Source organism: Anas acuta, chromosome 1 (genome assembly GCF_963932015.1).
Source record: "Anas acuta chromosome 1, bAnaAcu1.1, whole genome shotgun sequence".
In the NCBI taxonomy this organism is placed as follows: domain Eukaryota; kingdom Metazoa; phylum Chordata; class Aves; order Anseriformes; family Anatidae; genus Anas; species Anas acuta.
This window is the reverse complement of record NC_088979.1, coordinates 158,725,822-158,739,812: the sequence shown is the minus strand read 5'-3', so window position 1 is coordinate 158,739,812 and position 13,991 is coordinate 158,725,822. Positions and strand designations below refer to the sequence as shown.

Below are 13,991 nucleotides of genomic sequence, written 5' to 3'. Positions count from 1 at the left end.
TTCTCTTTGAAGTTACACATTTAAAACAAACGTTTCCAAAAATGTAATAAATTTATAACTATATTGACCTTTTTTTGTCCTTCCACTGTTGTGTACTCATCTATTGAGGTAAGTCCTTAGATTAATATATCCTCAAATAAAGTTTGTGTGTGCACCAAGGAAAATGTGAGCAGAGTCATGATTGTGGGATTGGATTCCACTGCCAAGTAAGATATTTTTAATGCATATTTAAGAATAAATGATGGCCATCTCTCCATTAGTGATAAAATAGAAATTACTTTTTTTTTTTTTTTTTTTTGTTAAGATTTAGTTTTCTTTTGCTTTTAACTATAGTTGTGGCCCAGTCTAGTGGCTCAGTAGCAAATCAGGCCTGGTGAGACTGACTCAGTTTCAAGTCTCCCTCCTAACAAGCAGTTTTTCATTTGAAAAACTAGAATACCTGTTTGTATTTTGTTAATACTTACAGCTCTATAAACATGATTCCCGAGAGAAGAGAATACAAACTTGCAGTAAGTTGTCAAATGAGGCTGGACTGTAACAGTATCACCCTGCTGTATTGCAACATGTGCTGTACCTTCAAAACAGCTTCATTAAGCTGTGTATAATTCATGTAAGGGTTGCTACTTTTACAGTAAGCGTATTTGAGAAACTTTTCCATGCCTCTTGAAAAATATTAATTGTAAGCTGTGACCCTAAGAACAGAAACAGAGAGTCAGAAAGACAACTAAAAACATAATTAAGCTTGTGTTTTTAATTAAATACAAGTTAATAAGCTGTAAGTGGGAAGCTGATTCCTGTAATAAGTGTGGTTAAGAGAACAGGGGGAATCTGCTCGTGATAATCAGAGCTAAGCAGAGAAAACCTGCTTTTTCTATGTTTGCCTGTGGTTTAAACAATGCCATAAGAGCAGATTGATATGGTTAGTACCTTTTGGCACTGAGAAAACAGAACAGCTGCTTAACTGTGGTAGCTGTATATGCTTATAGTGCAATAACTGTGGGGGTTTGAATCGTTATTAACATTTGAGAGACCTCCCTGTCACCCCTTCTGTCACATTCTTCACCTGATTTTATGTTTTCAGTTGTAACAAAATAAGAATGTATCATATGAAGATGTGTGTGATATCTGCAGGCATTACCATTTCAAAAAAAATTTTGAGTTAGTATGTGTCCTGTGAATTTGTGGAAGGATCCATGCCAACTGTCATGAATATCCACAATTTCTGTAAAATTATCTACATTGCTTTCTTGACAAATCCTTGCTGTCACAGTGCACACTAGAGATGGCTATCGATTTCCACCACTGTGCTGTTAACGTCGCTTGGGAGTGACTACCCCTGCAACAGTATAGGTCGAGTCGACAGAAAAAAAAAAAAAAGTTGTTTCTCATCCTGCTCTTCCAAAAAGGAAAGGAAGAAAGAAAAAATGCTCCAAATTCTCTTTGTCTTGAGTAGGTAGATCCCATATGATCAGACTGAGAACAAGTGGATGTAAAGTACACCTGCTGTGTTGCTTGTCCAGTTTAGGAAAAAGAATTTGGTGGTGTCACCTGGTACAAAAATAAGCTGCTGTATTAGGAAATGGTCATATAAAAACGTTCCAGTGTTTCTTCTCAAAAGCACTCTTACGTGGTGAATTTTTCATATTGGTAAACATCATTGTTTGTAATGCTCTGTATTTTTTTTAATTGTACATTTCATCATTGATACTGCCTGAGGGCTTCTGTGTAGTTATTGATACCATCAAGGGCTACCCAGAAGACCCATATTCAAGGTAGATGCCTTATATGTATAAGAAATTGCAATGTAGTATTTATTAATGCAGTGATCGAGTAAACTGATTTGGCTGCCCACTGATAAAACTTTCTTCATCCCTTACTACCTTTATGTCTATGAATATGCAGCATTAATATGTGTGAGTGGAGTTGCTTGGTTGGCTTACTGTTCCAAAGGACTAAAATAAACCTGCGTGTATTGAGGTCAGTGGATGAATATAAAATGCCAGAGGATGTTGGGTTATGTTAGTAATATTCATTTCCCCACTTCTCCACATTTCACGAGCTTGTGAATCCAGTTGTATTTTTTCAAGAGGCTGCCAAAACATCTTTAAACAGTTTTTGCACAGTTGGATGGAAAAGGTGCTGAGCTGTGGCAGAAAGGAACTTGAGTGTAGACAGAGACAGTTACCTTTAAAGATGTTAGTGTGGGGAAGAACACTGGTAAATACTTAAACAGCCCTGTGGTTCTCTTCAATTATGCAGAACAAATCTCCCTTAAAATCTTTATTGTAAAGTACTGTGTAAAAGCAATGCATTAGCATAAAAGGATTTTAAATCTGTAAACAATAATGAAGATACTCTAAGTGTGCTCATAGGGAAAATTAATTTACTTTTTGAGAGGTATTTTTGTCTTGTTTACAGTACAGAGCTTTAACTCTGCAGTGCCCAAACAGGCTGTTATAAATTAGTGTAATCTGAAAATTAACATTTTTGGCCTAATTTATTTAAATGTTCTCTTTTGTAGCTGTTTTTATACCAGATTCTTCGTGGTTTGGCTTACTGTCATAGAAGAAAGGTGTTGCATCGAGATCTGAAGCCACAAAATCTACTAATTAATGAGAAAGGAGAACTGAAGCTAGCAGACTTTGGTACGGACTGAAATTCTTCTGTAACAAATATTTTCTTTACTCACTATCAAGAAAATACTGAAAACAAATTATACCGAACTTTGAAATCCTTTGGAACTGGGAATGTGCATTTGAAAACCACTGTGAACATCAGGAAAATGAACCAAAGATGTGTATTTAATTCATCTTTGTACATCCTTACTAATTCAAAAGGCTAGGATTTAGAACCTTGTCCTTGTTGCTGTTGCTGTTTGTCAATAACTGGAAAAGTAACATCCTCTAGTCACTATCAGTAGGCAAGCAACTTGCTGCCTGTGATGTAGCTATCCTGTCTTCTTTGCAGTGGCTTCTGAACTGTAACTGCAGGATCAGCATTCAGTCTGTTGGCTATGGTCCCAGCCCAAGTCTGTGTCAGTTTTACAGTTTTCTGTAGAAGCTGGTACTTCTTAGTCAGTCTATGGCTTCAGTTGTGAACACTAAGAAATATTCCACAAACCATTGTTTTGGTTTCTGTCTTGCCTTTGAACAAATTAGTGAAAGCAATCATAATGGTTGCTGGAATTAATCTGAAGGAGCCAAAAGAGAAATGGGTATGTGCAGTTGCATTTATAAAGGAAAGATGAGAACACCAGGTCTGTAGTAAATTTGTGCATTCTCAGATGGAAAATGGAAGTTGTCCTTTTACAGGATATTAGAAAATACATGTGTAGGTCATACTGTCACTGAACTTGAGGTTTGAAAGTAGTCTTACAGCTTCCTTTGAAATTGACACTTAATCAAATCCTTAAGCTGGAGCTCAGGCTGTTTTTTACTCACGCTCCACAATCACTCCAAAGCAGAGTTACCAAGGAGAGCAAGAGGAAGGGTCTGTCCCTATACAGAATTGTCAGGTGTTACTGATGCACCAAGCTCCTTTGAGATTTCCAGTGAGCATTTTCAGACGAGTGCAGCATTCACAATTTCCTTTTATTTTCTATGTCGGGAAGGTCCTTTGAGAATCACGCTAACACTGGTTTTTTTCACTTGCTTGTGAACAAAAGTTGCTCAGAAGATTGTATTTAACACGACAGACCTAAATTTTATTGAGGATGTTACTGACAAACTGACAGTATTATTGTGGAAAACCTCTATTGATCAGTCCAACACTGTTGGTCCATTTCCACTGCTTCATGGTTCATTTGTTGCTTTCTTTCTCTTGCAGTGTAATTGTTAAGTGGTGAATGTGGGATTCCACAGATTGTGGGGAAGATGCTATATTGATATAACACTTTGTTGTTTTGATGACATGTATAGGCTTACTGCAAGTTTTGATCTGCTTACCTGCCTTATATGCTTCAAAACACTTACCATGAGATTTCTGTAAATACTAAGTCAAATCACATTGTAGAAATATGTTTATTAGGACTCTTGAATCAATATAATTTGGAAGGTATTTAGCAAGTCAGTATATTAAAGCTGACTTCTCTCATGAAAATTCTTTGTCAGTTCCATGGAAAATAAGATTTAAGAAAAGCAGCATTGCATAGAAGCAGCACGTGACCCTTTATTTCCCTTTTTATTAAGGATTGGCTAGAGCGAAGTCTGTGCCTACGAAGACTTATTCCAATGAAGTTGTCACGTTATGGTACAGACCACCTGATGTTCTCCTTGGATCTTCAGAGTATTCAACTCAAATAGACATGTGGTTTGTATAGCTTTCTCTAGTTTTAATTTTTATTCTCAGTCAAGTTGAAAAAATGCCAGTTCTTCATTGCTACATAGTAGCATTCAAATACTAATCTTTCGACTTTTTGAAGGCTATCACTGCATTAAATTTTAGAGAAAGGATTGACAGATGGGGAAGATGCTATTGTTTGTCTTTGAAAATGCAGAGTACTTTTTTATTGCTTAAACATGCATCAGGCCCACATTTCTAGGGGAAAAGAAATCCATGTTCTCCTGATGACATACATGTAACATGGTATTTTACTATGAACTTACAATACAATTGATTAACTTGACATCTGAAGGGAGAGGATATAATATAGCTATGACAAAGATTTTATTTGGTCTTTGATGGTTCTTTTGTTGCTGCATATCTTCTTTCAAAATTTCTTTTAGTAGCAATATGTCATTAACTAATATAATTTGTTTTTATTTAAGAGAAATTATAGATGTCTTTAGGAGCAGAAAGCTTAAATTGCTGTGTGTTTTTTTTTCTGATTTACCTTTTTCTATAAAAGGGGAGTTGGATGCATATTTTTTGAAATGGCGTCAGGAAGGCCTCTCTTCCCTGGTTCAACTGTTGAAGATGAGCTGCACTTGATTTTCAGGCTTCTAGGTAGGTGTTACTTTTAGCAGCACCGTTACTGGTATATGTTTATTCTTCTAAACACTTTTTTTTTTTTCTGGGAGAACTGTAGATCTTTATCTATTAAAAATTACATTTCATGTTCCATTGTCTTCAAGGTGAATGAGTGTGTTCTTGATTAAAAATAATCAACCTGAGTGCACAGATGAGTTTGTACAGCATTGCCTCCTTTTTTTTCCTGTTCAGATTACAGGATTAAGTACTTACTTATGTCAGGGCTGTTTCTTTACAGGTCTGTGAGGGAAAGGGGTTATTTTTGTTGTTGTTTTGTTGGTGGTGATTTTTTTTAAGTTGAATGTATTGCTTTTTTTAAATACAGGAACCCCATGTCAAGAAACATGGCCAGGTATTTCTTCCAGTGATGAATTTAGAAACTACAACTTTCCTAAATATAAACCACAACCCCTAATCAACCATGCACCAAGGTATTTTGTGTTTTATTTAAAAGAACATATGCATTCCTATAGCTTTGAATATTTGTAAATGTGAACAAGGTTCCAAGTATGGTGTGCTAGTGAATGCTGGAAAATTGTACATCATTGTGGGCAGATATTAATGCAAAGCATAATGCCATTACTATGCAATTACTTTGTCTAATATCATTCAAGGCTCCATAATGACCTATAGAACTGTAAACGCCTTGTTAATAATGCCTGCATAGTGGGAGTATTCACACAGCACTTCCAAATTCTCTTGTTATATAATAGGCTTATTGTTAAAATGGCAAAGTTTCCTTGAGCAGTCTCTTGAAATCATTCTAAAATCATTATGAGGAACTTCAAGGGTCTGCATCAGTATTGTTAACAGCACAGAGGTTGTAAATAAACTTTATAACAAAACCTAACACATTTTTATTGACTCTGAGAAAAAGATCTAACATTGTGTTCTCCTAGTGAATGACCTGGGTCAACCTACTAAATCACAATACAAAGCTCAAGATTTGTATGTTCCCGGTATTTTCATCTTTTTCTGAGATAGTGCTACTTGTATATATACACATTCACAAGTAGTAAAGTTGTTTGGGTGAAAACATTCACTTCTTAAAATTCAACTTTCATCGGTTACTTTGCAGATCGGCTTCTGTAAATATAATTCAATAACTTTTTTTTTTTTTTTTTTTAGGCTAGACACGGAAGGAATTGAATTGATAGCAAAGTTCCTTCAAGTAAGATATGTTTTGTGGCTTTACTTTATTAAAAGTGCAAGTTTAGAGTTTTGATGTATTATGTAAAATTGTAATTACAAGCATAGTACCTGTTAGATCTAACTCAAAGTACAGCTGAGTCTGTAGTGGATGACAGGTTTAGGAAGAATGATTGTCAGGCTAAATGCTGCAGGAACTTAAAAGCTGGTATTTTGGCTGTGTTTTTTTTTGTTGTTGTTTGAATTGTGGTTTTGGGTAGGGTTTTTCTGTTGATGTTTTTGTTTTTTCTTTTGCAAGAAGCAATTTCTTCTCTCTGATTACTGTTTGTAAAAAAAGTAATTGATTCTGTTAGCAATTCCGTGAAAAACTAAAACATTTTTAAATACAGTATTAAAAACAGAACTTTTAAATACAAATACTACGGTTCTGTAAAGATGGATTTTGCTTCCCACTAGAGAAGCATCTACTAATGTAAAGATTACTCTTTGATCTTTCAAACTGTTTATATTCAAAAGGTAAAGTGTTATGTGGCTTTAATCTTTTAATCTGTATTAAAAATGAGCCAAGAAACAAGAAGAGGGGAGGCAAGATGGAAGGCCAACTCTTAAGTCTTTGAAAGAATGTAGAAGCCCTGTAACTTCACTGTGTTAAGACGCCTTAGTATATTAGGTGGAGTGCAGTAACTCTGCTTTGCAGCCAGTGGTTTAAATTCTATACCAAGTCTTCATCTATTTACACACTCTTTGAGAGTAGTTCTTGCAGTCCTTGTTTAGACTTTGTTCTTCTTTGTGTACACCATTTTTAAATGTCTGCATCTTTGTCCAAATTTCTGAATATGCCAAACATGAGATTGTTAAGCACAGATTGAAGACCATGTTGTCTGAAGTTCCCTTTTATGCAAAATACTGCAGCATAGTCCATTCTAATTAGAAAGCTTTTGTGATCTCATGTAATTGCAATTTAATATTAGAACATAAAGTAGCCAGAAGTCTGACATCTAATCATTGTTACAACTACAAATAAAGATTAAGTATACTTTTATTTGCATCCATTTACAGCAGTTGAGTATTTTAGCAATCTCATATGTTGATAATTCTAATTTAGATAACATATGTTAGGTGTTTCATCTGTGAAATAAAAGTAATGAAAAAAAAGATGTCCTAGTGAGTTGGTAGGAAAGATTTGAGCAAGTTGAACTCTTTCTTCCTTTGATGAAATCACTTAATACAAAGGATTTTTTAATTAAAACTGATGCACTTACATCCTTTTATGTTAATAGTATGAATCAAAGAAGAGAATTTCGGCGGAAGAGGCTATGAAACATGCGTACTTCAGAAGTCTTGGAACAAGAATACATACTTTGCCTGAAAGTAAGAGTATAGTAGGAAAGCAACGGAGGAGTATAGTTAAGATAGTACATCACTGTCCTGCGTCTGGCTGGGATGGATTTAATTTTCATCAGAGCACCTTGCATGGTGCCATGTCTTATATTTGTCACCAAAACAGTGCTGATAACACACCAGTGTTCCAGCTATGGCTCAGCAGTGTTTGCACAGTGTCAAGGCCTTCTCTTTTCTCACTTTCCCCCACAGTGAATAGACCGGGGGATGTGCAACAGGTTGGGAGGGGACACAGCAGGCAGATAACCTGAACTGTCCAAAGAGATAACCTATGCCATATAATGTCATGCTCGGGAATCAAAAAGGAGGAAGGGGGTCTGTTGGGGAAGTTAGCCGTATTTTGCTATGGAACTGGCAGGGCATCAATCTACACATGGGAGGTGGTGAGTTACTGCCTTTGCATCATTTTTGTTTTTTATCTCTTCTTCACCTCCTTCACTTACTAAAGAGTTTTCATCTCAGGTTTTCTTGATTTTACTTTTCCTTTCCTCTTCCCCATACACCAGGGCTTTGGGGAAGTTAGCAAGCAGCTTCATGATGCTTAGCTATATATCAGGGTTAAATGACAACAATTGCTTAATGAAAAATTCTTTACTCTATTAAAGAAGTCCAATACATATTGACTTAAACATTTGGGAATAAGTAAAGGTTTTTTTCTTACCAAATCTGCACAATTAAGAATAGAATTTTGCTCAATAAAGCACAGTTGTGCTCAGATTGATATGAATTAATTTCTCTGTTACATTACAGGTGTTTCTATATTCAGTCTAAAAGAGATACAGCTGCAAAAAGACCCTGGCTTTCGAAATTCCACTTACCCAGAGACAGGTATGGAAATATTGATATTTTCTCATACTTACAAATTGCATGCTAACACAATAACTGCAGGTTAAAAAAAAAAAAAAAAAAAAAAAAAAAAGACGTTGTGATACTGGTTGAAGCCCAAAGAAAGGATATTCTCTTGGCATAGAAGGAGAGATATAGATAATGGTTGAATCTGTTGCATGAATGCTTAAGTTTCTTACCATGGTCCATGTTCTGTTGTAGGACATGGGAAGAACAGAAGGCAGAGCATGCTTTTTTAAAGTGGGCGGTGCAGAGTCAAGCCCAAGCCTATCCTATCAATCAAGGACTCGGATCTGAAGGCAGTGCTCTCTTTTGGTGGACTTGGAATCGCAGTTTGTCTACACTGTCCTCTTCACAGTGGAGTCTTTTTATTTCCAACCTGCAGATTATGTTTTTATATTTGTTGTCACAGTGTGACAATTTTTTGTACAGTTGGTTTTAAGGTCTCCTCTGCCACTAGAGCCAGTAGGTTACAGCTGTTGATGTAACTGTAGCTGCAATTTTTGTGCAGGACTGAGAAACACAGTGCATTATTTATTGCGGAATCATTGCTGCTAAATAACTACTGTCTGTATAGTTAACACAACAGTTCCATGCCTGAAGAAGTTGCAATGGCTTTATAATATGTGAATGCATCTGTTTCTCTTCATAAAACGTTCTACTGCTGCGGGTTTTTTTGTATTTCTTAAACTGCAGTGTTTCCTGGAATGTAAACATAGCTTTGCTTGGCTATAGGTGAACCATCTTTAATGCTCTAAGTTCATGGCACTTAATTCCTTATTTAACATTGGAAGTATGTGTTGAAATAGTTGAAAAATTATAATGCATATTATGTTTTTGAAAAGCACATGGTGTGAAAGTTGATTCAAACAAGTGAAAAGTAATTATTATTTGCTCTCAGATCCTATATTAGTTATTGATAAATTAGAGCATGGAGACTGGATAATAAATTTTGTCAGGCTCACTCCAGCATAAGATATTTGCACATTGTTGTGCATATGGGACCTGACAGAAGCGATGACTTTTTTTACCTTGTTTTTAACTTAGAAATACAAATAGTTTAAAAAAAAAAAAAAAAAGAAAAGAAAAAAGAAAAAAAGAAAAAAAAAATGATTCATATATGTTGGACCCTGGCTTAATTTTGGAATTTTGGATCTTTTCATTACAGAGAAACAGGACGACTAATTACAAGAACATGGGAATAATGTCACACTTTTCCCACCCTGTTGCTCTCCCATTTGTGCATTATTCACTTGAAATCAACTGGAAAGATGCAAGTTTGTACTTGATAAGAACTCACTATACTACAGAACTTTTAAAATGGGAACTTAGAGAGTTTCTCAGATCTTAGATGTTATCTGTTTACCAGAGATAGTAAACATGTTACTACTATGCTTATGCATCTCAGTGAGTATCATAAGTACACCCTTGGTGATGGTTACAGTATTTTTAAGCATTTGTGTTCACCTTTATGAACCTATTTGTTTAGTGCATCTTAAAGAGACTGTAAATCTTTATTGGTATATTTTGAAATGGTCATGTAAATCTTTGGCTGGTATATCATGAAAATAGTCATAGGTAACTTAATTTTTCCTGACATTCACTGTAAAACATTCAGGGGTCCTACCATTTCTGTTCAGGAAATCTTGTAGTTTATTGTTATTTAACAGTATTAAGTGAATTTTTGTATATTTCATTTTAACTTTATTTGTGAATAGTGATTGTGGCATGTTTGGGGGTGTTTTATTAATATTTCATTGATACTGGTAAATTTGAATTGGGATTTTTTTTTTTATTTTCTGGAAGAGAGAAGTTAATGTGTAATGGTGACTCTTGGACCACTACTGCTTTTCAGCATTTGTAAACCGGTTTTACGTTAAATCTTGTAGACCTAACAAACTGCTGTTATTTCTAACTGACCGACCTGTATTAATATTGTACTTTTGAAAGTATAAATATTATGTGGAATTCTTTGGTTTTGTTTTGAAATTTATAACGACAAAGGCCCTGTGCTGTTAAAAATACAGACTAAGTGAACTTGCAGTTCTTGGGGCATTGTTGGAAACTTAGCTAGGTCTGTGTGTTGTGGGAGTCATCAGTTTGAACTCTAGCTGCTTATGAATTCATGCAGCCCAGAAGTAGTGGCAGCGAGGGTGGTATCACTCATCTTCAACGGAGGCCGTTCAGGATCTTATCATAAACATGGTCCATAGTCTGATTGTTAGCGAGGAAGTCCTGCATGTCACGTGGTATCAGGAGTTTTGCGTAGCTCTAGGAAGGTGAGACGTGGCTCGGATGCATGGATTTGAACTCCCACTGATAGCAGTGGGAGTGTCTCGTGTGTGTCAGAGGCAGATTTGGCACTGATTGAAAAACCTTTGTCCTGAAATAGTTGTTATATATATTTTTATAGTTGCTATGGATCTGATCTAGATTTTATACTGATTAACTTTGTAGGAAATATGTTGTAGATGTAATGGTGTTGAAGAAAGGAGTATCAAAAAAAACATTTTTTTTTCTACAGAAGTAGTAAAGATATAGAGTAAATGTTCACTGTGGATAAATGTGGGATTTAGCATTTCTAGAACAGTAATATTTTCTAGGTCATAAAAGAACAAGAAATAATGTGACACTAATGAGTAAAGGACTTAAAGGTTTAACTGGTAAAATGAAGTGCATTAACAAATTTAGAAGGGGATCAGCTGCAGCTAACAAAAGGAGATTTCCATTTTGGATAGGAATTTGGTGTTGCTGTTACAGATGAAAAGATCTTCCATAAAATTGAAGCACTCTGAATATAAAGAGATTTTTCTAAGGATCTACAAATGAATTGGTTTGCTTCACTAGGAGGTAGCTTTAAAGAATGTATTTTTTAAGAAATTTGGCATCTGTGGTCAAGCCAGTTTTGTTGGGGTCTCTCTCTTTTTTTTTTTTTTCTTTTTTTTTTGGTCCATAATCAAAATTCCTGCATCAGCAGAGGCAATTCTGTGGCAGATGCCTGTTTGGGGCAGTAGTCAGTGAGTCTGAAGTCACTGGGCATTTCTCTGACATCGTTTTTGTGCAATTCAGTGTTCCCGTCCCCTGTCTGACAGCAACAGGCAGCACAGGCCTGGTTTCACTGTCACCGAGAATGCAGCGAGTGCTGACCCTTCTGGGAGGAGGCCTCAGCCACGGTGAACATCAAGCAGATGCTCGCTAAAATTGGATGATTGACAAGATTTGGTTACAACAGCCTCTGCTTGACGATGGGTGATCAGTTAAGGAGAAATGGCCTGCAAGTAGCTGCTGATTTTAAATAAGTATTTGTAGAGGATATACCCATTGTACCCCATCTACCCAGAGGCAGAAGGGCCAAGGTGTGTGTATAGGTGTGTGTAGGAAAAAAGGTGGATTTGAAGACAGGAAAGAAGCAGGTGGTCACGAGGCGGTGTGCACATGCAGGTGAAGGCTGAAGAGGAGAAAGGGTGGGTGGAGGGTGGGGAATTTACAGGCCAGGAAAGAGTGGGAGATTGAAAGGGGCAAACCAGCTGCTCAGCAATGCTCTAGTGAAACCTGCATCTCAACACAGCTGTGTTATTTTTGTGCTGCTTTACCACAGCATTAAGTAGCCAGAGTGTATCCCTGAATTGGGCAATAAAAGTTAAAATAAACAATTATTAAAGAATCAACATACTTTGTATCTGCAAATCATTTGGAAAACTGCAAGGTAGCATTCTTTGGGAGTCTTGCTTGGTGTTTGCACGTGGGTTTTTCAATTTAATAAAAGCACATTGTTTCTGTTTTGCAATGTTAAGATGGAATTAAGGTTAAGAGTACATTCATTTATTGAGGACAAAATATATGAAAGGTATGTTGTAAACATCCACAAGCTAAGCATTATAAACCCAGGAAATACCCAGAATTAAGGTCAGACTTGAAAGAAATCCAAACAAGTTAGGGTGTGGAAATGCATGGCTGTAGCCTGTAGTGACACAGAGAAAAACTGGAACGTACCTTAAATGAACACCGCGTTGCCACAGCCGTGATCGGTTTGTCTGGTCACTAAAGAGCAGAGTTTAATCGTTCTTGTGCCTTGATAGCACATTTCAATACTTCCTCTCCTCCCTTAGTAATGTTTGGCTTTGAAAAAAATGCAGCATATTTATGAAATTTTCCAACTTTTGGCAGGAACGTTTATGCTTCATTTTTACAGTCAATCCTCCCCATTTCAGAGGCGGGCCTGTTAAGAGACGTACTACTACTGGTTGGCCCGCACATGGATCAGTACTCGTATCTCACCAGCATCCGTGTCAGCCCAATTTAAAAGATCGACAAGAAAACAAGCACAGGGTATGAAACACAGTGGAAACACTGCACAAATGTTTAGCTAATTGGCACACTGTAAAGTAAGCTGACTGTGTGGGTATGGTGATTTTGCAAAGTACAAAAGCCAGGTAGATATGTGGGCTTTGTAGCTCATACCCTAGAGCTTTTTGTCCATGGAATTGAGTTGAACAAGGCCACGGTGAACTTGTTGGCAGAACTGGGATTAGAATTCAGCTATTCTAGATTTTTTAAAAATCTTGTGTGTTTTTCACGAGACTGTACTGCCTTTCATTATCTGAGAGAAAAAGATTGATGTCAGTGGAAAAATGTGTACATTAAAATGTTCCATTATTTTCGCGTTCTCTGAAATCCCTCAACTCATTTAAGTCTTGTGATTTCTGAGCCAACTTAAGCTGTGAACACACATCTGCACATACTTACCGATGTAAATAACTGCTCGATTTATTGCCCTGGTTGCATCCTCCAAAATCACTTAAGGAACAGACCTGCCTAAGCAGATTGCTTTTATGGTCCTCCTAATGAAATACGAGTCTTTTCAGCTCACATGCCATACCTTGAAAAAAATATATCCCTCGGAGAGCTATGAAGCTTCTTTGTTAGTTGCAGTGGGATCTTCTTGCTGACAGAAATGCCATCACTGCGGATTGCAGAGCTGGGAGAATGCTCTTCCCCATCCCCTTTCCAACATGCTCTTGCAGAACACCTCCCTCCAGGCCCTGCAGAGCAGTGCCAGCACTGCTGGCTCCTCCTCCTTCACACCATGAGCTCATTTTTTCAAAGACTTTTTGTTTTCACTTTTCCATGTCCTTTTCCTTAATTTGCAGAGGGAGGAAGCTGGCCTGGAGCTAGATTAGGAATAATTAAGGTTGCATTTATCCATATGTGCTTCCAGCAGAGCAAACATGAAATGAACTGATGGAAATCTTTTTTTTGGGGGGGATGGAGAGAAAGCAAGAGTCCTTTCCTGTAAGAAGCTGTTTTACAAATACCCCACAAGGCAGGCCGTGATACCAGTTGCTCCAGAGTCCTTGCCTGAGGTACATTCTCCTTTTTTTGGTCATTTAAGTAAATTTATGTTCTTCCTCACTAATGCTGTCAATCTCTTTGCCCTCAAGAAATAGGTTTGTGCTCCATCTGTGCAGGCAGAGCACTTGTATTAATTGGTAAGAGCTGCTACAGCTAAACTAAAAGGGAGCTGGTGGTCATGATGGCTTCTAAAGATGCTTCCTATAGGCACACGATGACACAGCCTCTTAATGTAGAAACTCGTTCTGTTAAATCCCATAGTCTGTTTTAAAGGA

General features: G+C 36.8%; 1 protein-coding gene across 4 annotated transcripts in view; it reads left to right on the top strand.

The window, feature by feature from the left end:
• The window catches only part of CDK17 (cyclin dependent kinase 17), a 94,138-nt gene extending 82,106 nt beyond the window's left edge, over nucleotides 1-12,032 (top strand). For 3 of the 4 annotated variants that reach the window (XM_068668718.1, XM_068668702.1, XM_068668710.1), the window contains 8 exons: nucleotides 2,522-2,645; nucleotides 4,188-4,308; nucleotides 4,847-4,944; nucleotides 5,294-5,399; nucleotides 6,097-6,139; nucleotides 7,398-7,488; nucleotides 8,269-8,346; nucleotides 8,566-12,032. In XM_068668718.1, coding sequence (XP_068524819.1) covers nucleotides 2,522-2,645; nucleotides 4,188-4,308; nucleotides 4,847-4,944; nucleotides 5,294-5,399; nucleotides 6,097-6,139; nucleotides 7,398-7,488; nucleotides 8,269-8,346; nucleotides 8,566-8,603 — 699 coding nt within the window. In that variant the 3' untranslated portion in view covers nucleotides 8,604-12,032. The remainder of the gene's footprint in view (nucleotides 1-2,521; nucleotides 2,646-4,187; nucleotides 4,309-4,846; nucleotides 4,945-5,293; nucleotides 5,400-6,096; nucleotides 6,140-7,397; nucleotides 7,489-8,268; nucleotides 8,347-8,565) is intronic. The other variant, XM_068668703.1, reaches the window with a different exon arrangement.
• Nucleotides 12,033-13,991: the final 1,959 nt, after the last annotated feature.